This window comes from Scyliorhinus canicula, chromosome 13 (assembly GCF_902713615.1).
Source record: "Scyliorhinus canicula chromosome 13, sScyCan1.1, whole genome shotgun sequence".
Classification (NCBI taxonomy): domain Eukaryota; kingdom Metazoa; phylum Chordata; class Chondrichthyes; order Carcharhiniformes; family Scyliorhinidae; genus Scyliorhinus; species Scyliorhinus canicula.
In genome coordinates, this window is record NC_052158.1 from 91927649 (window position 1) to 91953656 (window position 26008).

The 26008-nt window shown below is 43.3% G+C and overlaps 1 protein-coding gene across 1 annotated transcript in view; it reads left to right on the forward strand.

Moving 5' to 3' along the window:
* The window catches only part of rsrc1 (arginine/serine-rich coiled-coil 1), a 527841-nt gene that overhangs the window by 208328 nt on the left and 293505 nt on the right, over positions 1-26008 (forward strand). The window contains exon 6 of the mRNA XM_038815544.1: positions 21327-21363. Coding sequence (XP_038671472.1) covers positions 21327-21363 — 37 coding nt within the window. The remainder of the gene's footprint in view (positions 1-21326; positions 21364-26008) is intronic.

The window sequence follows — 26008 nt, forward strand, 5'->3', positions numbered from 1 at the left end:
CAGGCCAATCTCCATAGATTTAAATGGAGTGGCACACTATCTAACGGCCTCCCCAGCAAGTGGTCATGCGGGCACCAATCAGTACTCTTTTTTTTTTAAAAGCGTGAAGCTATGGAGACCGGAGGAATTGAGTAGCCTTCTTCGCTGCCAGGCAATGAGTCTAGGGACACTGGGGTTGCTGCCCTGGTGCTTGAAGAGGGTGGGGTTAGGGAGCTCCTGGGGAGCCAACCTCAGTTGAAGTGTTTCAGTGCGCACGGGTCCACTATGCCAACCCTTGGATCATGTGGTCCTGTTCCGGGGGCAGCCCCTGCCCGCCTGCCCCACCGACCCCCATAACTGCCACTGACCGCGGAGTCCTCTGGCCGTGCTGCTGAAGGCTATTGCTAACTGGGAATTGGCAGTCGCAGTTAAGTGAGCACTTCACACATCCCAAGTGGGTCCCCATGGCTGGGTGGGCCATGTAGCATGTGGCGGTTATTGCCTAGCATCCCAATCGAACCGTGATACCTGGTCACTGCCTGAACATTGCGGGAGGCAACAGCACAGGCACAGCACACAGTATCTGGACACCCAGGGGCTTGGCCCCAGCACTGGTGACACTTTGGCAACCAGAGGGTGAGTGTGTACACCAGGGAGGTGACCAGCGGCCAGTCAAGGTAACGCTGTGTGCAGGTGTCTAGGGTACAGGGTGTGGGGTCCGGTGGCCAGGGGACCCCGCTGCGGCTGGGGGTGCATGGGCAAGGCGCTCCGGACTCCAATTCCTTATAGATATTACCTGTTATGGACGATATCCTAGACTCTGCGGAAGCTGCCTTAATGGTGCTTCTGGCCCCACCCGACCATCAGGCCAGGGAGGGACCCAGATGGTGAGGCAGGCATCGGCCACAGTGTACAGGTGTCACCGTCCTTCAATCAGATAACAGACAGACTGCGTGTGCCTCAGAAGGCTCCGTCTCAACAAGGGGATGGTGCAGCTCCGTGCTGTGTTCTTGCGCTTGCCACCACATGGAGGAGGATACCCGATCCCTGTGGCCATCAAGGTCACCACAGCCCTAAACCTTTACGCCTCAGGATCATTCCAGGACTAGAGCAGGTAATTATGGGCTATGTGGAATCACAAGCTACAGCCCCTAAGTGCATTTGTGAAGTCACAAATACCCTGTTTGCGCAGGCAGCGGACTATATAAACCTTGACATGGACCAAGCCCAACAAGATGCCTGGGCAGCAGGTTTCTCTGCCGGCAACCGGATGTCCAGGCTCAGGGGTTAATAGATGCCACGCATGTCATTTTGCGCTCACCGGGCCGTCAGCTAGTGCCCTTCATCAACAGCGTCCACCTTGAATGCGACCATCACATGAAGATCATGTTGGTGTATGCATGCTTCCCAGTGAGTGCGCACGACAGCTACATCCTGGGGCAGTTGGACATCCCAGACTCTTTTGAGGACCACCCCAGGATGGCTGTTTGGATCTTGGGGATAAGGGGTACCTGCTGAGGACCTGACTTATGACACCAGTACAGAGGCCAGTGACCGATGCGGAGACCCGATACCACGAGGCCCATGCGGCCACTTGGGTTGTCACTGAGCGGCCTCCTCAATGCGGTTCCGATGCCTCGTCCGCTCTGGTGGTGCACTGCAGTCTCCCCCCCCCAGAGTGGTGCCTGCTTTATGGTGGTCTTCTGTGCCCTGGCACAGCAGCGGGGCGACATGGTGGAGTGGGAGGAATATGTGTGCAAGCTGAGGAGGAGAATGCTGAGGGTCTGGAGGACGAGCCCTGGGAGGACCCGCAGGACCAGCCAGAGGATGGAGGACTGTTGATAGCAGCGAGGATCTGGTAAACTCGGAGGGCCAGGGAGGCTCTCATCCTCATCCACTTCAAATAGGACGTGGCCTCGTCCTCAACCCCCCTTCCCGCCTCCTCCCTGATATCTGCAACACAGTGTCTATGCCCTCGGCGATGCTCCACATTGACTGGGATATGCTCTGGAGTGCCCCGGCAATGACTGAGATATGTCCCGCAGCATCTTGGCTATGCCCACATGGGAGACCTCCTCTAGCACCAGGATGTGCTCTAGAGGGCCCTGGCAATGTCTACCTGGGTGGGCTGGGGCACCAGAACGGTGCCAGGTGCATATGAAGCGTGGGGGTGAGGGAGGGGGTGTGTCCTGTGCCAACTCACGAATGCGGCCCGGTGGAGGTTGTTGATCCTTCTTATGGCACTGAGTGCTGGTCCTCCTGCTCACACTCCCTGAGTTGATGATCGCTGCCACTTCCTCTCAGGTGGCACTGACTGCCCTGTAGCTGACCCTCCGAGACCCTCGGTGAGTGCAGTCATGGCGAATCAGTCGGCAGAACCAGTAATGAAGCCCATGGGACCTCGTGAGGTGGACCAATTAATGATTTATAGCAGTGACGGCCTCGTCGGGCTGAGCGTTGGGAAGATCGTTGCAGTTCCTACTCGCTACCACATTTGGAAACCTTTTGGTTAAATCACTCCTATTGTCTAAATGTTGATGGGTATCTATTTAGCAATCCAGCATGTTGCATATTGTGATAAATTAAATCATACCGGTGGAAATTTATCCGTGATCTTTGCCATTTAGTTTTTATTTTGCTTGTAACAAATTTGTTTATTTTGTTTGGGTTCAATTTGAAAATTTCAAAAATAACCAGAACATTATTACTATGTTGGAATTCTGGAAGAATTATCCTGGGGATTTAATTAATTAAATTCCCAATTTAACTATGTTTACTATTCATAAAATCTTTTCGTAACACCAAATATTGTGTCAGAGATATCGGGAAGTGAAGGATAGTTGCACATTATTTTAAACTTCAGCTTTTTTTATCCTTAGAATTATGAACTGATAGAGTGTAAATGTAACAGTTGCTGGCCTATCTTAAAAGATTTTTTTTTAAAAAGTCTTTGTTTACCTGAAGTGGGTCAGGAAAAAGATTTAAATTTACAAACATCTAGTACCTCAGTCTCTATAAATGGGTCATTTGGAAACTTCTTTCCTATCAACGCAATCCTGCAAATATGCGCCCCTCAAGAAAAAATAATGTAACTTCTGAGTCAGTGTGAGCAAATACACAGGGGATTTAGCAGTAATGGAGAAAATGTTGCTCTATTTATTGTGATGTCACATGATGCATGTTAACTTGAACGCATCTTCAGACTAACTGCCCATTTTTTGCTTGTTATTATATTACTTCAAATCCTTTGTCGATAGTTGTATGCGTTGCAGTATAATGTTTGGGAACAAGCAAAATCTGTGTCACAATGAAATACAGCTCATAATTAAGAGCTCCTTTTGCTCTTCTAAAGTGATACATGTATTGTGCACTCTGCTGTTTCGCAATCCAGTTCTCACTGATCACTCCTTTCCTTCGACTCTCTCACAAAACATTTAAGTCTTTGTTGGCTGCAGCTAATACCCTTCTGAATTTGCCATCTTTGATCCTGATCATCTATACTGTATTCATGTATAGGACTCCTTTTGAAAGTGCCTTCATACGTTTGTGATTTTCTTGTAGTTACCAGGAGGTGCATGAGAGCAGCCTACTAATTTTATCTCCTTCCTGAAAGGAAGAGGGAAGAGTAACTTGATCTGAATATGGATGCAAATCTGTCCATAATATTTTGAAGCTCAAGTAACTTGCTATCATTAGATCATTTTTAATCACTTTGGGTACAAATGTTCAAATTTGTACTGGGATGGTAGTTACATTGTTTTGTTTCCTTTCCAGTGTTTTCTTAATTTTCTCTCCCATTCTACTATTATTAACTGGACAGTTGGATGTATGTTTTTCAAGGTGCACCAGCTTGCCAAAGCCTCCCCTAAATAACCACGTTTTTATGTGAACCAACTGTGGTGATACACATCACTGTATATACACAAGGGGTTAATGTAAATACACTACAACTAAGTAACCACTAGAGGGAGCACCAGAGATGTTATGACACATAGACATACAGCCAATGGGTCATTACAACAGGACACAACCAATGGGTAATCAGGACACCCAGAGGTGGCATTACCACAAGGGGGCACTTCACAACCCATATAAAAGGACAGGGCACACATGCTCTGCCTCTTTCCATAGACCCACAACTAGAGAGTACATCAGTGTTGATCAGAAGCATCACACCCAGCACGTGACACAGAGCAGACTGAGTTACTACAGTTAGATTGGCAGGAAAGTCGAACTCATTTAAGAACTGTGTTAATAGTTCAATAAACATATTGAACTGATTACAAAGTCTGGAACTTCCTTTGTCAAAGCATACATCAAGGAAGCAGCTTATGCTACACGAAGAAGCATAACACAACATGGTACCAGTAGTGCCTGTTCAATCTATTTAGTTCAACTCGGCAAGATCCGTGACAACCAGCAACAGCACCCAGGCAAGATGATCGAGATTCCGGTTCCTCAGCAACTCAAGTACCACGGCAATCTTTTCAAGCAGAGATTTCAGCTTTACCTGGAAGCAGCCGACCTAAATGGCGTGGCCGATGCTAAAAAGATAGCTCTTCTACTCACCATTGCGGGAGGGCATGACCAAAAAGACGTCCAGACATCCTGGACAAGTTTGAAAACTACTGCAAGGTAAACACAAAAGAAATCGGTAAAACTGGCGCCTATACTTAGCACGAGACAGAGGTAGGGATGCAACAGAAGCAGACGCCATTTTTGATTGGTAGCCATCTTACACGTATCCAACCGGCCCAGTCCGCACATGCATAGTTCCCCAGCAGACGCGAACCGGCCAAACAGTGTTTTGAGCATGCGCGGCTTCCCGCACATGCGCAGTTGCGAAAAGAGCGCACAATAAAGGATTTGCGCATGTGCAATCCATTCCTACACCGACGTCATGACGTCAGAGGCTCCAGACCACGCCCACTTAAAGGGGAAAATGTCCGAAAATAGTGAAGTGTTTTAAAGCCAGAAAACACAATTCTTTCACCACGAAAGACAGCACAATGCCTGAACTTTGAACAGTAGATGAAAATAACCTCCACAGAACTCTGCAACAAGCAGTTAGCAACACCCAAAGAGATGATTTGGCCCTTGAAGACTACGACTCAGAGAATGATTTCATCATTGGACGTAGCGAGCATCATAACAAATCCGAACCGCAACGAGATGATTTGTACATTGAAGCATCCTACACAAACATGGATGAGTTCCTCAGCCCAGCATAGATGACATTCTGACCCATGATTTCAGGATTCTGCTGCTGCCTGACTCCAATGGGACAGAGAGCGGTACAAGCCCACAGAGAGCGGCCTGATGCCACACCAGTGGTCCACGCACCACGAAGAATGGTCCACGCACCACAAAGAGTCCCCGACTCCACACACACAGCGATGAAAGACTCCACTGCGAGACCACTGCACAACTTCACACAGAAAGCAATGACAGACTCCACAGCGAGACCACTGCACGGCTTCACACAGGGAATGATGACAGACTCCACAGAGAGAGCGATACAAGCCTCCACAGCGAGCTCATTGACAGACTCCTCCACAATGGAAGCAACGCACGACTCCACAGCACAGTCCATACCTGAACAAGACTATGAAGGTCTACCCACCGTATCTGAGCAACCAGCAGCAGACGATGCAAGTCTGCAACGCTCACGTGAACAACAGAAAGACTATGCCACTCTACCCAGCTCATCTAACCAACAAGAAGTCACTGCAGGTCTACCCACTGTATGTGAGACAAGTGACGAAGGCATCACAATTCCCATGCAAGATGTACAACATCACAGCGAGACTGACAGATCTCAGCTCGTATGCACAGAGGCACTCGACAATCCAAGTGAAACTACCCGTGAGTCCAGTGCAACCACGTCAATTGAAACCTCATCCATTCGAGCCTCTCCACAAGAAAATGAAATCTTGAACATTTTGACATCAGACGAGGCGCATCAAGAAACCCCAGACGAGGCGCATCAAGAAACCAAGGATAATTCAAGTGAACCTGAAATGACTCCGACAGAGGACCATCAAGAAACCAAAGATGATTCACGTTTGCTACACTACAAACAAGCAGACCAGCTTTCAAGGCAGCTGACATACGGCATCAGTACCGCAAACACAGACACCAGTCCAGGTCAGACAGGAAAGATGACATTAAGAATCGCTACCACAAGCATCGAAAAAAAGAGTCCACATCTGACAACGAAGTGATTTAACCATTTGAACATGTCCTGATTACTTCTTGGTTCCTTAAGCAAAGGAACACTGACGGCGTTCACAAGGAAATGACAACATCAACACTTCAATAACAAAACAAGAAAGCCACTGGACTATATATATTCATGAACTTTAGACTCACGAATATTATTTGGTATTGTATAATCATCACTGTCATCAAGACTTGTACATGTCATCACTTATCTACCTATTTTGTTCAATTTTCTTTAACCAAGTACAGAAAATATGTAACAAGAAAAAGGGGGGATGTGGTGATACGTATCATTGTATATACACAAGGGGGTAATGTAAATACACCCCAACTAAGTAACCACTAGAGGGAGCACCAGAGATATCATGACACACAGACATACAGCCAATGGGCCATTACAACAGGGCACAACCAATGGGTAATCAGGACACCCAGAGGTGGCATTACCACAAGGGGGCACTTCACAACCCATATAAAAGGACAGGGCACACATGCTCTGCCTCTTTCCACAGACCCATAACTAGAGTGTACATCAGGGTTGATCAGAAGGATCACACCCAGCACGTGGCTTAGAGCAGACTGGTTTAGTTAGACTGAGTTACTACAGTTAGATTGGCAGGAAAGTCGAACTCATTTAAGAGCTGTGTTAATAGTTCAATAAACATATTGAACTCATTACAAAGTCTGGACCTTCCTTTGTCAAAGCATACATCAAGGAAGCAGCTTATGCAACACGAAGAAGCATAACACAATGCCAATATTGTGATTGAAGTGTTCTCCTTATACATAAGGCCCTCGAAGATAAACTTGCAGAAGAGGTCATAAGTTAGTTCACAGTAACAAAAATCCTGGATCATTCCTTTTCCCATCCCATAAAGAGATTTGGAGGTAATTTATTTGTGTTCCGTCCTCAGTTAATATTGGTAGGTGCAGTCCGAGATGGTGATGTCTCGGATGTTGATGGTCTAATTGCCTGCACATCACACCATTTGTTGTTCATTCACCAAAAAACTGACATGCAGCTGTTGGAACTTTTATTGCTATCGCCTGGAATATTGGGTAAACAATTGCTTTTGGTCAAGGAAGATAAAAGTGTGCCTGAGCTTTTAATTAGTAAGTTGTGTATTGCATAAAGTGGAATGAGGATGAAATAAACCAAAATCCTTGGTGCTTATCAAATTCCAGAAATAATAAACAGACCTATTTTATGCTTTGATTGTTGATTTGTTCTGTTTGGAGGGAAGTGCTTAAAAGAAAACAATTTTGTCAAAAAATAAATGTTGTCTTCTCTGAGACACACCGACAATATACTGAATGCTCTATTACTTGATTGATATAGCTTGAAGTTTCCTGTGATTTTCTGTCATCACTGGCAAACGCTTCCATACACTAACATCATATCTGTACAAAGATTTATTTTTTAAATTAGATGTCTGGGATTGAAGCTATCATACCATAATGCATCACTGATGAGCAGTGTGCTAATGGGCCACCCTGTTAGGTGAAAATCAAATGACTGGCTTTGCATTTTAAATTTGTGGTTCTTAGCTTGACTGACGATAGGCGTTTGCCTCAGCTGTAGCAGAAAGGGAAAGAAAAGCAAAAAAATAATGTAATTATTTGAAATTTGACCATGAATGACAATTCAACTGGTGTTCTGGCTTTAATTAATTGTGTGCTACCTGGAATTCAAGCTACAGATTAAAGGAAGCTGTTGCAGAGAAATTTAGTAACTATGAACATAACAGTAGCCTTCAGAATTAGTCGATAATGATGTCGACCTGGGACTAAGAGACTTGGGTTGGAGCCACACAGTTCCCTTGACATGAATGATATGCTAGACATTTCCAATTTGCCAATATTGACTGCAGCAAAAGCAATGCATTAAATTTAGCCCTTTTTAACACTTGGACTTGTTCTTCCTCTTTTGCTTAATTAAGTGTGGTATAAATAAGACTTCTCGCTTGGTAAGAGAATAGTGGTTTTCCTCTTGTATAAGCAGTGTTCCTTTTTGATTCTTATTTTATTGTTTATTGTTGAGAGGCTGACCAGGCTAATTCTCTTTCATCTTTCCAGACTGTAAAATAAAACTCAGGAAGCAGATGGCTTTACTCACCATCAGTTTAGACGTCCTATGGCAGTCACATTAATTAAAAAGTGAAAATTTGTCTTCTGTGGGCAAATAAAAGTCTTGTACTCTTCTGCAACAAAAGCATGTTATCTGATGCAGATAAGCTTATGGAGCGCTGTCTCATTAGGATCCTGATTTAATGTTAAATAAAATCTGTATTCATGTTTTTCGAAGACCTGGTTTCTTGTGGACCTGATGAAAGGCAGTTGTAGATGATGGTTTATTTCTGTGTGGACCTTGCTGTGATTGAAATTGGCAGGTGCCGTGAGGTTTATTTAGGGCAGCCTGAGCCGTGTCTCCACAAGTTTCATAATCTCTGACTTATGAATGTTAAACCAGAACATTTCCTGCTTCAGAGCTTCGAGTTACACCAATATGACTATCTGGGCTGCTTCAACTACAAATTGGATGAACAGCCCCTGACACTTTTTCAATATTATTACATTAAACCAAGTGGATTTTGATTGATAACCTAATATTCAACTAATGCAAAACATCAATCATGGCAAGTATATTAATTATTTAATATTGCAGTCTAATTCAGAAATCGATGTGCTGCATGAGAGCAAGGGAAACTCAAGGTTCCCAGCAGACTGAAGGCAGAAGATGATAAAAAAAAAAGGACTGTTGTACTCCTGTGTGCTTGTTCGATACAAATCTTTATTCATTTGCCAATAATCTCTTCCCATTTTCCACTTTAGGACCATTTTATCAGTTTTGAGACCCATAATTGAATTAGGTCTGCTTTCAGCGCAGGAGAAGAAGTTGTACAAATATTGATGGAATTGTGACAAGGACAGTACTGGAGACAGACCACTGATAGGGCAGTCTTCATATGCCATTAACTGGAGGCTTCTTGTGAACTGTCTTCAAATGTGATGTTAACGGTTTCCTGTTAATTGCTGTTCATTAGGCTGATTACGCTGTATTGCCTCTGCAGTAATAAATCTGAACTAAACTGCGCTAATTTCTTTGGAGTCACATATTGTTAAATTGTTTCTTGTTTATTGCAATTTGAAAAGAAGGCAGTCATCTTCAAGTTGCAGTGCAAAAATGTATAATGGCAAATTTAAGATTGATTGTATTTTAATATTTTTGACAATTGTGGCAGATTGGATTTTTAAAAAATAATGTTTTTGTGTTTAGGAGTGTTATGTAAGAAGCATTTTACGAGTTAGTAATGCATTTATGATAGCTGATGTTCCATTTTAAAAGTAGAAATGATTGAATTTGCGTATCTGCATGAAATTGGTAACTGGATTTATTTTTAAGTGAAATTTCTATTTAACTTATGTATGTTGTAGGATAGCATTCAAGTATCGGAATATACAAAACTGGAAGCGAACTTGAGGGTTGCAATGTACAGAAAATATTACATCCCATGAAATCTGCTGAGCAGAAATACATAAACTTGAGGTGTTGGACCATTTCCTTTATTTTAGCATCTTAAAAAATGATCTTTATCCACCAGAAGTCTGAATTCTGAGCAACTTTGGTGCACACCCTTTCTTCATTTTTATATTAAATCAACATTCCCAATCCCATTTATAAATCTGTTTTTCTCACTTTGAGGCTGGCTGTCTGGTCAACACTATAAATGTAGTTTCTCTCCATATGGCGAAGCACTAAGTGTGTACTCTGTGCTCCTTCTCTCAGCATGTCAAGGGATGGAGGGCTCAGCGTAGAAGAATTATAGCTATAAGTTACTGCACAACTACTCCACAATGCAATACACTATTGGATCAGGCTTCAAAACTGCCATTTGTATGTTTTAAACCATTTCTGTGGCTTGAATGCTTTTTTATTGCAGTTTGTGTTTTCATGCATCAAACTATAGTGAAAATGATGCGCTTAATTTGCAGGTATCTATTTGAGGGAATTTACATACTAGCCTGAAACTGTGCAACTATCACAGTGTCCAAATAGAATTGTAATTTGTTCACCCTGATGCACTATTTACAAAATATGAGCAAAACTCTTTTTTCCTTTTTGATCCGATGAGAAAGTGTAAATGATGAGAAATAGTAAGTGGGCAAACGGCATTTAAAAAAAAAACTCAAATAATATCTCAAAAAGACTTTGGACTAGTGCACTGTCACTTCTGTGATCTCTATTTGAATGTAGTGCAGAATGGTTTACATAGGATTACCTCGGCTATTTGGCACAGAACCAGACCTTTTGGCCCAACCATGTTGGTGTTAATGCTCAACTCCGGCATCTTCCCATCTAAACCTTGATTCCTATCTCCCTCACATGAACATAGAACATACAGTGCAGAAGGAGGCCATTCGGCCCATTGAGTCTGCACCAACCCACTTAAGCCCTCACTTCTACCCTATCCCCGTAACTCAATAACCCTTCCTAACCTTTTTTTGGTCACTAAGGGCAATTTATCATGGCCAATCCACCTAACCTGCACGTCTTTTAACCTGCACATGCTTCCTCTTAAATGCATCTCTGCTGTTTGCTTCAATCACACCTTGTGGTGGGGGTTTCACATTCTCAACACTCTTTGGATAAAGAAGTTTCTTCTGAATTCTTTGTTGGTTTTCTTGGTAACTATCGTATATTGATGACCTGTACTTATGCTATTCTCTGCAAGAGGAAACATTCTCTTTGTATGCACACAAGCAAAACCTTGCATAATTTTAAATACCTCTCTATTTTCAAAAGAGCTGCTGCCTGTCTGTTCTTTCCTGATAGGATGAAAGGTTCCTTTCACTACACACTGCAAGGCCTCTAGAGGTGGGTGTGGTTAATCTAAATTGAGTTTATAATTGAGGCACTCAAATGGGAATCAGCTTGAAGTATGCTCTGAGATTGGGAAATGTTGGTAGTTGGAGGAGTTGCACAGGACAGGTAGGCTTACCGTGTCCGAATATTTTGCTGCTGCAGCATTACAACAATTTCTATCAATTCCTGCTTAAGAGTGTAACCTTTTTAAAAGAAACAGGCTGTTAAATTACTACTTCCATCCTATTGCATCTAGAATGTTTTCCCTTTTCAAGGTTTATTGAAAATAGATTATTTTCTGATGTCAGGGCAATAAATTTGGTTCAACATGTGAATCCTGCAGAAGAGCAACTGTTTGTAGGTTTATGAAAAACATCTGGAAAATGTTCATGCCCATGAACATGAGCATAGGATCTTACATCAAAGAATGCCTTATTCCAGCATTCAACTAAGTCCACAAAGTAAATTAAAAAGTTGTGACATTAAAAAAAACTTAAGAATGGTGTTTTTTTTGGGAGGCAAGCCTTTCAGATGTTTATGAAGCCTTTTGAAGTTTGGTTTAGAATAAATATTTCATGTCATTACTGACTAGAACATTTTACTGGTTCAGTCAATTTCAGCTTGTCTGAATTGACTGAAAGCTGTACACCATGTGCAGATTTTATGTGGAAACATTTTGATATGCTGTGTTGATGTTTTATTTGGTGCTCCTCAGGAAGATTGCAATGTAGTTTGCCATTATTATATACTTTTTTGGAATATGTTTTGCAATTCCCTCAGTCAACTGTTTATATTTTTCTTGCTGAATACTTTTGCATTCCTTTTACCTTTCTGTGCACATCTGAAATGAGGCCTTTGAGATTTTGGTTGCAGTGGACATGCTGCAAGAACAAAATCTGTGATTAGTGCCAGGATCAAAGGAAACTTCTGCTAATCAGATCAATTTCATACTGCTAATATTAGAAGTAATGAAATGTAGGAGAAAAGATTTAAAGGAAGGCACTGTGGGAGTTGGGAAAATAATTTGGAAAATAAGCCAAAAGTAAGCGTGTATAAAAGCAGATGCTATGGAATCCTAATTTAATGAAGGCCACAAAGAAAGAAATTGAAAAATAAAAAAATAATACAAAGGGTGAACCAAAGCAGATCGCAAACTGGGAATGTTTTTAAGAAGGAGTTACACAGAGCTCTTGGGGTGAAAGGGATCAAAGAATATGGCGGAAAGTCAGGAGCAGGCTGTTAAGTCGGATGATCAACCATGATCATAATGAATGGCGGAGCAGGCTCGTAGGGCTGAATGGCGTCCTCCTATTTTCTAAGTTTCTATGTGATGACCAAGTCATCTGCTTTAGGTGTTAACCAGGCCATAGGGAAAATTCCCCTGCTTTTCTTCAAATAGTGGCATGGTAACTTTTAGGAATCAGCTGTAGCTCAGGTGTTAATCCTCTTTCCTCTGAGTTAGAAGGTTGTGCATTCAAGTCCCACTCCAGGAATAGAACGTGTGAATAAAAATTGGCGCCCCAGTGCAGTATTGAGGAATTGCAGCACTCTTGGAAGTATTGTCTCCTGGATGAGATGTTAAACTGGGGTTTTGCATGCCCTCTCAGGAGGACATAAAAGATCCTATAGTACTATTTCAGACAAGAGCAGGGAAGTTAACCATGTGGACCTGGCCAATATTTATTCCTCAAAACTAAACAAAAAGGATTTTCATGTGATTATCATGTAGCTGATTTGGAAATCTGCTGTGGACAAATTGGCTACCATATATTCTACATTACAACAGTTGCACTTAAAAAAAATACCTTACTGGCTGTTAAGCTCTTTTGATCTTTGTATCACCTGAAATGGCAATCGGGTTTTGGTTTAATGTCTCATCTGAAATATGGTTCCAATTATGGACTCGAGTATTTAGAGTGTGACTTGAACCTACATAACATAATGTAAAACGGGCAGCACGGTAGCATGGTGGTTAGCATAAATGCTTCACAGCTCCAGGTTCCCAGGTTCGATTCCCGGCTGGGTCACTGTCTGTGCGGAGTCTGCACGTCCTCCCCGTGTGTGCGTGGGTTTCCTCCGGGTGCTCCGGTTTCCTCCCACAGTCCAAAGATGTGCGGGTTAGGTGGATTGGCCATGCTAAATTGCCCGTAGTGTCCTAAAATGTAAGGTTAAGGGGGGGTTGTTAGGTTACGGGTATAGGGTGGATACGTGGGTTTGAGTAGGGTGATCATTGCTCGGCACAACATCGAGGGCCGAAGGGCATGTTCTGTGCTGTACTGATCTATAATAATATACCAGTGAGCCATGACACATAGGTAGCAGCCTACGGACAGTTATTTATTCTTTCACAGGATGTGGGCATCGCTGGCTAGGCCAGCATTTTTATTGTCCATCCCTAATCACCATTGAGAAGGCAGTAATAAACTGTCTTGTTGAACCGCTGCAGTTCATGTAGTGTAGTTACACCCATAGTGCTGTTAAACAGGGAGTTCCAGGATTTTGTCGTAATGACAGTGAAGGAACAGTGATCTAGTTCCAAGTCAGTATTGTGTGTGGCTTGGAGGGGTATTTTAAGGATGTGGTGTTCCAATACATCTGCTGCCCTTGTCCTTCTAAGTGGTAGGGGTAACAGGTTTGAAAGGTGCTGCCAAAGGAACCTTGGTGAATTGCTGCAGTGCATCTTGTAGATGGTACATACTGTACCACTGTTGGTCGAAGTGGTGCCAATTAAGCAGGCTGCTTTGTCCTCTATGGTATCGAGCTTCTTGAGTGTTGTTGGAGCTGTGCTCATCTGGGCAAATGGAGAGTATTCCATCACACTTCTGACTTGTGCCTTGTAGATTGTAGACAGGCAGTGGGGAGTCGGCAGGTGAGTTGCTCCATGCAAAATTATGGGACACTTGCCTTTATCAATCGTGGCATAGATTACAAAAGCAGGGAGGTCATGTTGGAGTTGTACAGAACTTTGGTGAGGCCACAGCTGGAGTACTGTGTGCAATTCCCGTCGCCGCATTATAGGAAGGCTGTGATTGCACTGGAGGGGGTGCAGAGGCGATTCACCAGGATGCTGCCTGGGATGGGACATTTAAGTTATGAAGAGAGGTTGGATAGGCTTGTGTTGTTTTTGCTGGAGCAGAGACGACTGAGGGGCGACCTGATCGAGGTGCACAAGATTATGAAGGGCATGGACAGGGTGGAAAGGGGACAGCTGTTCTCCTTAGTTGAAGGGTCAGTTTTGAGGGCACACAAATTCAAGGAAAGGGGCAGGAAGTTTAGGGGGGATTTGTGGAAAAACCTTTTTACCCAGAAGGTGGTGATGGAATGGATGGTCTGGACTGCACTGCCTGAGAGGGCAGCAGAGGCGGATGCCTCATATTCTTTTGCAAAGTACCTGGATGAATACTTGGCCCATCATAACATTCAAAGCTATGGGCCAAGTGCTGGCAAATGGGATTAGGTAGGTAGGTCAGATGTCTGTCTTGCGTCGGTGCAGCCTCGATGGGCCGAAGGGCCTCTTCTGATTCTGAGAATTCCCAGCCTCAAACCTGCTCTTGCAGCCACAGTATTTATAAGGCTAGTCCAGTTCAGCCTTTAGTCAATGGTAACCTCCATAATGTTTAAAGTGGAGGACTCTGTGATGGTAATGCCATTGAATGTCAAGAGGAGATGGTTGGATTCTCTTGTTGTAGATGGTCATTGCCTGGCAGTTGTGTGGCACGAATGTTACTTTTCGCTTATCAACCCAAGCCTAAATGTTGTCCAGGTCTTGCTGGATATATGCATGGACTGTTTCGGTATCTGAGGTGTCACGAATGGTGCTGAACATTGTGCAATCATAAAAGAACTTCTCAACTTCTGACCGTATGATGGAGGGAAGGAAATTGGTGAAGCAGCTGAAGATTGTTGGGCAAGGACATTGATCTTAGGAGCTCCTGCAGTGATATCATCGGACTGAGATGATTGAATTAATGTAGATTTAACTTCTGATGGGGGCTGGTTTAGCGCAATGAGCTAAACAGCTGACTTGTAATGCAGAACCAGGCCAGCAGCGCGGGTTCAATTCCCGTACCGGCCTGTACCAGGTGCCGGAATGTGGCGACTGGGGGCTTTTCACAGTAACTTGATTGAAGCCTACTTGTGACAATAAGCGATTAATATTATTATGATGAATTGTGAGTGTAGGAGTCAGCGGCCAATATTTTTTGTGGGTGGAGCAATGGAAGAATGAATATAAATTAAATTGAGTGAAGAAAATATTAGAAATATGAAGGTAAGGTGTGAAATAGTGAAAGGAATCTATTAGGACTTGAGACAAATCAGAGCAGAACACTACATTTCAGATGTACGAATTGCATGGAAGTATTGGCGGCAAAGTTGAGTAAGTTAGCATTTAGAAGGAATTTATTGGAGATTTTCCTGTTTTGACTAGATAATTGCAGAATGTCACAAAAATGAGACAAAGCAGAATCAATATTTTAAAAAGATTTTTAAAAAAAATGTTTTTTATTGTTTTTTTTAATATATGGTATATTTACAGATGTACACATAGCAGAATAAACATTTAACAGATCAGCTGTTTTCTATACTCAATTGAATTTTGGCGAGTGGGAAGTGACCCTGAAACATATCAGTGTCTGAGGGAGCTTGACAATAGATGCTGAGAAGATGTTTCCCCTCGCAGAGGAATCTAGAATAAGACGACACAGTTTCAAAATGAGAGGTCTCCTGTTTCAGTTGGAGTAGAGGTGGAATTTCTTCTCTGAGGGTCATGAGCATTTGGAATCCTCTTCTTTAGCAATCCGTGGTGACTTAGTTATTGAATATAGTCAAGACTGAGTGAGATAGATTTTTGATTGGTAAGGGAGTCAAGGGTATAGGCAAGAAAGTGGTGTTAAGGCCACCACCGTGATCTTATTGAATGGCAGAGCAGGCTCAAGGGGGACAAATGATCTAATCCTGCTCCTATTTCTTATGTTCCAATGCCCCATTCTGAAGCACATTGATTCACAGAATTCATACAGCGCAGAAGGAAGCCATTTGGCCCATCGAGTCTGCACCGACCCTCCGAAAGAGCACTCAACCTAGGTCCGCTCCGCCGCCCTTTCCCCGTAACACTTCGGATTGATCATAGCCAATCCGCCTAACTTCGGGCGGCATGGTGGCGCAGTGGTTAGCACTGCTGCCTATGGCACTGAGGACCCAGTTTCAATCCCGGCCCCGGATCACTGTCCGTGTGGAGTTTGCACATTCTACCCATGTCTGCGTGGGTTTCACCCCGACAACCCACAGATGTGCAGGTTAGGTAGATTGGCCACGTTAATTTGCACATAAACAGATCCCGCAGAGCAAACCCCAGACAGTATGCAGCCATGCCACCGCGCAGCCCAGTTCCATGATTCGGAGATGCTGACCTGGCCAAACTGATGGATGGGGTGGAGTCCAGATGGGATACACTTGCCCCGAGGGGGTGGGAGGACCAGCCACAGATCAGCCAGTGCAGTCTGGGAGGCAGTGGCAGCAGCCCTCAGCTCCTGACACCAAAGGGGCCACCACCCAGTGCTGCAAGAATCTCAATGACTTCCACCGGGCCGCACCAGTGAGTTGGCATTGCCCCCCCCTGACACCGCTCTCACCTGCTACCCCCCTCCCCCTGATGACCCTGGACCTGGCACTGCCCACCCTCCTCAAGCACGAGACCATTACGTGTCCCCAGCACACCCTTGCACCCACCAGCACACCCCACCCATGCTCAGCATTGGTTCACCCACCTGTACTCCCGACCCTCCCTCGCGATGCATGAAGTGTGTAACTCACAAAGCCCCCTCTTTCCTAGCAGGAGAAGTTGCCCACAACAGATGGGAAAGGGCCTAGATAGGTGGCGGGGTGCCAAACCTCTGGTTCCTCACCCCCTACGAGGAATGGGCTCTGGAGGTCATGGGGGTAGCCGAAGCCAGAACGGTCACCAATGTCGACATTGGCCTTCGCTGCAGAGGTGAATATCCATCGGCCCCCACCCAGATGATCTGTCAGATATGAGTTGTACATTCCAACATGATGATCCTTCCCTCCCATTGACCACGTGTCCTTTCTCCCGCAGGATCTCCATTCGTTGGGGGCCAGCCCATCTGGGGTGCCTCCTCCACTGTCCAAGAGAACACCTCGGAGGAGAGTTTCAAGGATGTCACCATAATCGCACCATGGCTGTTATCCTTACCCTCCACGAGTGCAGAGACACACACCTCGGAGGGTGAAAGCAGTGGACAGTTTTGTGTGGCACAATCTGGTGAGCACCACACAGTTGCAGATGCACATCAGGTGGAGGCAGGAACATCCAGGAGACGCAGCAGTCTGAGGTCCGCTGGATCCAATGACCTAGCTGAGTCCCAGTCAGATGCTGAGCCTCTGGACCAGCCGATCCCGGAACTGATGCAGTCGATAGGGTGGAGCCGTGACACTCAGAGGGCGATGTCAACAACACTCCATCGGATCCATTGCTGATTGGAGGAGTCACAAAGGATACTGGCGCAGGAGATTACAATGATGGCAATAAGTGGCACCGAGGCCAACACTGCAAGGGTGGTGATTGCAGTGGAAAGCCTGGAACATGACGTCAGCACCATGAGTTGTGGTGTCCAAGGCGTAGCTGAATGAGTGACGGCCACGGCTGAGCACCTCAACAGCATGTCTCAGTCGCTTGGGGGAACGTGTCTTTGACAAAGGTGGACCATTCCGATGGCGCTGTGGAGCATGTCCCAGACTTAGGTAGGTATTACTGAGGTTCTGCAGAGCATGACCCAGTCGCTGGGGGCATGTCCCAGCCTCAGATGGACCTTGCTAGGGTGCTCCAGAGCATGTCCTGCTTGCTGAGGACCATTTCCCAGATGCAGGTGGACAGGGGTGAGGCACTGCAGAGCATGGCCCACTCATAAAGGGGCGTCGCTGAGGGCATCGGCACCATGGTCCAGACATTGGGGACCCGCCAGGGCTGGCAGAGCCAGATCATGCAGGGCATCCAGAGCTCAATCCAGCTGCCCCTCTGTCCCAAGGTGACCATAGGAGCCCTAGAGGCACTGATTTGGAGGAGGGAGTGCCAGGATAATTGAAAGGGAGGGGAGGGGGGGGGGGGTGTTTGGGATGAGGCTACTCCATTACATCAATGGTTACATTAGAAATAATTCACTGGTTGTGAAGGACTTGGAGGTGGGGGGGGGGGGGGGGGGGGGAAGAGGCATGTGAAAGGTGCTGTTTCAATGGAGATTTTGTTTCTTTCTTTACTTTGGAGCCATTTGATGCTAATTTTGAAAACAATGGCACAGACTTTGTGGTCAGTGAAGCGACTGTGCTCATTGGTGACCAAGAAGAAAACTGTCTACAAATATCTAGCGATCTCTGTGACCTGGATTTCCCCTATTCAGGCATTCCTTTTGAGTCAGTTGGATCCCCAAGCTTCCAGCAACAGTGATATTGTCAAGCAGGGCAAGCAGCTAACCGCATTCGAGAATTATCAGGCAGTGAACTAGCAAGTAAAATGCATTGATTATTCTATTCCTAAATTTTGTAGAACGCAAAATGAACTTCCCAGACATTTGCCCATTCTCCGCCTCACCGTGATCTTTTGTAGCTGATTGTTCTCCCAGATCCTAACACTTGCACAAATCTTTGCATTATCCAAAAGTTGCAGATTGATGCCTATTGCCTGAATTCAGATCACGAGTAAATATTGTGAACAGTAATAGTTGAAACACTGATCCAGGTGCATTTCTGCTGGTAACTGGTCTCGTAGCAGACCATGATGTAGAACCTTGTCAAAAGCTTTTGGAAAGTTCAGACAGACGATGTTCGTTGGAATACCTGCATCTTCCAACCAAGTAACTTCCTCAAATTCAAATCCAAATAATTGGTATGCCAAGGAATTGCTATTTCTTTCCCAGAATGCTGAGTTCTAAATAACCTGGTCCACATAGAATGGAGCTAGTATGCCTGTGATCTGAACCTGTAATATCTCTGTCCTGACTTGTTGAATTTTAAATATTGTCATCACATACAACATGGCTTCTCTCTGGTCCATGCGAGTGATTTTAGTGAGCTGTTAAATATAGTAGTAAGGAGCTCAGTAGGCAGAGCTTTATTTGGGCACTGTCGGGTGAATACTTTCAGGACCAACAACCTTATTGTTTTTGAGATTCCTTATTCTATCCAATACTTTGTCCATATCCATCTTGAGAATGCTGCTTGAGAATGAATTGTACACTGCATTTTATTTTGATTTAGTGTCTAATAAAATGAAGACTGATGCAAAGTTGCCATTTAAACTTCTGCCATGTGCCAGGAAGTCAGCTTCACTAGCCCGATGCAATTTTTAATGGTCCTCTTGACTCAGGAAAAAAAGTTGTTTTTCATGTAGGCACTTAATTTTCCTTTGGCTTTTGTAATAGCAGCTTTTTATTTCAAGTTATAACCATATTAAACACAGGAACATATTTGTTAAATAATTGAATTCAATCTTTTCTGCTGTCCTCTACTGTTTATCTGTCGCTGTTTAATAAACCTATTTTGGCGTTTATCACCTGAAAAGTGTTTTTGTATTCTGCTGTTTTGCAAAGTTCGACAAATCATCAGAAAGCTCATGAAATGTTGTGATGGAAACTGTGATATGCTGGACCAGCTGGACCACGTATGAGCAAATGACTTGTTGGATGCATTGACTTTGGTTTCAAAGTTTGTATTTTTGAGTCGGAGCCTAACTGAACGGGGAACTGAAAATGCAAGTTTTTAAGGAAACTGAAACTGGTTAATACCAGATAAAGACAGAGTCATCGACGTCACAATGCCCAATGGTGCGGTGCAGTGCAGGCCTGTTGAAGAAAGTGAAAACTGAATCGAGGAGCTGGCGATAGGCAAATTCCAATGCTGCAGCTTATTCTGTTACTAAAGTAATTAACCGACCAGACTTGGCCATACAGTGCACAGGATTATTACTGCAGGTTTAAATAAAGATAATACTGGTGGAACCATACCATCAAGACTATAATGAATAGAGCTGAGGAGATTCTGGTGAAGTACAACATTTTGTTGAAGATTGTTCCCGTGGACCTAGGGTTGATTGGGAACTACTATCAGATAAGAATCGATTGTTAAATCCTTGAATTCTCCCCAAGGAAGATCAGAGTTTTGAAGGGCCTTCTGGCTTCTAGAAAATGCTATATATGAAAAATAAAAATGTTCACATAGACCTTTGTGATCTTATTAGACTTATTGGGGTATTGAACTCTGAAAGGGAGGGAGAATATTAAATAGTGCTAAAGTAAAGTCGCCATAGTCGCAGATGACCATATGCTGCTTTCCCCTTTTGGGGGGGAGGAGCTGACTGTTGATGATTTAGCCTGAAGATCATCACACCTCGGGCAAGGGGCAAGGTTGAGAATGTGGGCCTTCGTGAATAAACTCAGCAGGTACAGGAATTATCTTATATATTATATAACCATTCAATAACCATTGGAATATTTAATTTCCAAAATTATTAGATGGTAGACCGCTGCAGTTGTTGGATGCTTGCATTCAAATCCTAAATGGGTTACACTTTGCGGGAGAAACATATCATAAAATCATAGGCCATTTGGCCCATCATGTCAGTGCTGACCCTCCGAAAGAGCACCATAACTAGACTCACTCTGCACCATAACTAGGCCCACTCCCCTGTCCTATCTCCGTAACCCCAACTAACCTGCACATGTTTGGCCATGAAGGGGCAATTTAGCCTGGCCAATCCACATAACTTGCTCATCTTTAGACTGTAGGAGGAAACCAAAGCACCCATTGGAAACCCATGCCAACACTGGGTGAACGTTAAAAACTCCACACAATCACCAAGTCCAGAATTGAACCCATGTCCCTGGTGCTGTGAGGCAGTAGAGCTAACCACTGTGGCACCATCCACAGAACCTACAATCTATAATGGAAATAGAAAAGGCTGGAAATACTCAGCAGGTCAGGAATACCTTTGTAGAAACAGTTAACATTTCAGGTTCATGATCTTTCACCAGAACAATTTTGTACTTCATCTACAATTCTAAAACTCAACACAAATGGATCTCTTTCTTGAACGATGACAATGTCATAATTTGCTATTGTGATCATTTTTATTTTGTAGGTGGCACAATACTATATTTTTAAGTTGAACACTTTTAATCTTGGATATTGGGCTGGGCAGTGTATGGAACTGAACAACTGTTATTTAGGACTTTTAAAATTTATTTTACAGGGATTCTGGGAACATCAAAGTAGGATTAGAACATCTGGTAAGTTTTATGATTATCTCCTGAATATTTGCAGCATCTTTTGATATCTGTATTCTAAATGAACACTTTTGAACAAGCTTTGAATACCTAGCACTCTGAAAGTAGACAATTTCCCAGAGGGGCAGCCTTACTTTTCTTATGTACTAGGCACTCTCACTTCCATTTATCTCTGCATTCCAAGGGAATTAATTTTTTTTGTTATAAATTATATCTTTTTGATGTAAAGATGAAATAAAATAGACCGAAACCCATAGCATGGAAGCTAACTTGTAGATGGTACTGCAGCATACTACTGATAGAAAAGATTGGCTATGTATTTTGTTTTGGTTTGATTTTGATATTTTTATGAATTACAAAAAGGAGGATCAGAAATGGGTATTCTGTACTAACAATAGTTGATATTAAGGCTGTATAATACAATGCCACATTTATAAATATGTATATATTTTGAAATCTGTTTGTTGTAGTGTTGTAACCTATTTAATCACCATGTTCATCTCTGCCTTTACTTAAATGTACAATGCTATTTTTAACCAGATGCCGATGCATTCATGTTCAAGAAGTAAATTGATGCACGACATTTATGGGAATCTGGTTCTGATGTCCAGAGGCTGGGAAAATACTCCAACTCTACTCTTGATTGACGTTATTTTTATATTTATTTTTATATTTATGCTTGCAGTATATGTGCATTTCTTAGTGTTTTTTTACCATGCTATCAGACATTTTAATGCAAATATCAATTTCTTCAGAATTTTGAATCTTGTATCTCAAGTCATTCTAATATCTCTTGCTGTATTTTCCAAGGCATCCAAGTCATTTGGAACATAGTTTGTCTGAATATGCTAATTGTATTTTAAATTTCTGGGTTCTGATGAACTGATTTAACTTATATTCGTCACCAAATTGTTTATTTTAAGAGTCATGGATTTATACCTTGAAATCAAAGTAGTTGTGTTGGCTTTGACAAAGAGTCATCAGACTCAAAACGTTAGCTCTTTCCAGCATTTTCCCTTTCGTTTCAGATTCCAGCATCCGCAGTAATTTGCTTTTCTCTAGTTGTGTTGGCCGTGGCTCATTGGTACCATGCTCGCCCCTAAATTGGAAGATCATAGGTTCAAACCCAGAGACCTGCTCTCCCAGAGACTTCAGCACAAAATCGAAGTTGGAACTTCCGCACTGATGGGGTGTTGCATTCTTGGAGGTCTCATCTTTCGGATGTTGAATATCTATTAACATGCTATTTGTAAAAGTCTAGGGGAGTTCTCCTAGTCTGCTGGTCAACAACTGTTCTTCAGCCAATATCACTGAAACAGATTGCTGATATATTTTGTTGCTGTTTGTGGGTTTGCATATGCAAATTGACTGTTGCATTTCCAGACATATTTCAAAAGTACCGAGCTTTGCTTGGGAGGTCATGAAAGATACTACATGAGTGCATTGTTTTTGTTTGTCTCTTCTTAATTTACACACAGTGTTTGGGAATGAATTACAGAATAGTGCTATCAGAAGACCAAAGGCATTTGGTCCGTCTTTGCTTATCCATCAAGAAACAAAACCTTGCATTCTTCTTTTTCTTGTCATCCAGCCTTTTGTTACGAAATCTAACGTGTTCTTCTGCTAACTTTCCCAAAAGATAAATCCAAGTGCTGATAATTATTTGGCGTAAAGGAATTCTTCCGTGCATCTCTCTCATGGTTGAACTATTCTTCTTCTCATATCTGGAAAAACCTGAGATATTTCTGGATTATTTTAACAATGTCGTTAACATCTCATGAACCTCTCTCAGGTTACTTCTCAGTCACCTCATTTTAGATTGTTTTCCAATGTTTTCTCTTGACTCGATCTTTTAATGGTCTACTCAACACCACACCTATAACTTCAATGTTTCCCATGTGATTTGGTGCAAGAACTGAACTCTATACCAAGTGTGGTCCGATCAGCTTTAGGGTACCTTCTGACACATGATCAGTTCTCCTGATTAAAAGAGCATTTTGCTGTTGTGCTTACTATCTGACATGATGCTGGTGTTTGGTTCCTCCTTTGCCATTTTTATCCTTTTTGACATGCTCTTGTTTTCTTGCATGGTTCTCAGTGAACAGTTTCTTAATAGGTTTTGGATAGTAATTTTTCTGACTTACTTCATTACTCATTGTTTATCAGATTAGAGTTTTTTGCCTACTCTTCTTGAACTTTAGTGTTCCTGATCAGATTGATCTGTTGTCGGGTGTTGGGTCCATTCAGTAGGTCTTCATGGAGTCTTTGTGGTCTTATGTAGGTTAACCATGTGCTTACTAACCATAAGAACCAAGTACATTTATACAGTAAAGGTTTCAAGCTAGGGACTGTCTCCATACTTGCTTATACACAGTGCTCTGACCAACATTAGACTGATCCCTATATGCGGATCATGTGCTCTTTTACATCACACTGTGGGCAGTACTATAATCAGTTCCATGTTAACCCTATATGTGCTCGTCCCTTATACCACACCACCCCCAAGCCTTTATCCAAGCCTTTTCTAGATATTCTAGTTTACCCCATGCAGTTACATCTTTATTACTAACCCATCTCCCCCCCAACATGTTTCAGAGTTTGAAGGCCTTATAACTCTCTCACATTTCGTTTGCATTCACACTACTTTCAGGAAAGTGGTAGGCTTTGCCATTGCAGTTAATCACAGAATTGTTACGGCACTGAAGGGGGCCATTTGGTGCATCGTGTCTGCACAGGCTCTCCAAAAGAGCATTGTGACTTTTTGCTGTTCCGCTGTCTTTTCCCGGAACCCCTACATGTTGTTTCTATTCAAGCAATCATCTAATGCCGTTGTGACTGTCTTTATTGAACCTGCCTCCACCACACTTTCCAGACAATGCATCCTGTTCATGAACCACCTTGTTAGATCATAAGATGTAGAAGCAGAAGTAGGCCATTCCGCCCATCAATCTGCTCTGCCATTCAGTGAGATCATGACTGATCGGAAATGATAATCCTTAACTCGACTTTCTTGCCTTATCCCCATAATCCTCGATCTCTTACTGATTACAAATATGTCTATCTCGGCCTTGAACATACTTCACAATCCAGCTTCTACAACCCTCTGCAGTAAAGAATTCCACAGATTCACTACCCACTGAGAGAAGAAATTCTTCCTCATCGCGGTCTTAAATGGGCAACCCCTATACTCTGAGATTATGCCTTCTGGTCCTGGACTCTCTCACAAAGGGAAACAAAATCTCAGCATTTACCCTGTCAAGCCCCCTGAGAATCCTCTATGTCTCCAGGAGGTCACCTGTCATTCTTCTAAACTCCAAAGAGTATAGGCCTAACCTACTCAACCTCACCTCATGGGATCAACTGAGTGAACGTTCTCTGGACAGCCTCCAATGGCAGTATATCTTTACTGTGATAAAGGGACGAAAATGGTTCACAGTGCCCCTCTGTAGTTTTCGCAAAATTTCCCAATTTTTATACTCCATTCTCATTGAAATTAATTCCAACATTCCATTTGCTTTCCTTATTACCCACTGAACTTGCATGCTAGCTTTTTGTGATTTACGCACAAGGACCCTAACTCCCTCTGAGCTGCAGCTTTTTGCAGTCTTTCTCCATTTAAGTAACATTCAGATCCTTTATTATTCCTACCAAAGTGCATACCTTCACATTTTCCTACATTATATTCCATCAGCCAAGTTTTTGCCCACTCACTTAACCTGTCTATATCCCTCTGTAAACTCTTTGTGTCATCCCCACGACTTGCTTTCCCACCTCACTTTGTGACATTCGTAAACTTGGCAATAGTGCATTCACTTCCCTGGTCCAAGTCATTAATACATGTTGCAAGTAATTGTGATACCAGCACTGAACCCTGTGGCACCCCACTAGTTACAGGTTGCCATCCTGAAAATGCCCCTCTTATCCCAACTCTGTCTTTTATTGGTTAGCCAAACCTCTAACCGTGCTAATATACTACCCCCAAAACCATGGGCGCTTATCTTATTAAGTAGGCTTTTGTAAGGTACTTACTCGAATGCTTTTTGGAAATCCAAGTATGTTACATCTATTGGTTCCCCTTAATTTATCATGCTTGTTACCACCTAAAAGGATTCTAATTAATATACAGTGTAGTTTCCGAGAATATGTTGTGGATCCAACCAGGGGTCACACTACTTTGGATTTGCCAATGTGTAATGAAACAGGTTAATAAACAGTCGCAGAGTAAAAGATTCCTTCGCAAACAGTAACCATAGAGTCAGCATAGAATCCCTACAGTGCAGAAGTAGGACATTCGGCCCTTTGAGTCTGCACTGACCCTCTGAAAGAGCACCCTACATAGACCCACTCCCCGGCCCCATCCGAGTAACCCCATAACCCTGCCTAACCTGCATATCCCTGGAAACTAAGGGGCAACTTAGCATGGCCAATCCACCTAACCTGCACATCTTTGGACTATGGGAGGAAGCCGGAGCACCTGGAGGAAACACGCAGACGTGGGACGAACTTGCAAACTCCACGCAGTCACTCAAGGCCAGAATTGTACTCTGGTCCCTGTGAGGCAGCAGTGCTAACCACTGTGCCACCCTACCATAACATGGTAGAATTTAACATTCTGTTTGAGAGTAAGAAACGTAGGTCAGAAACAACC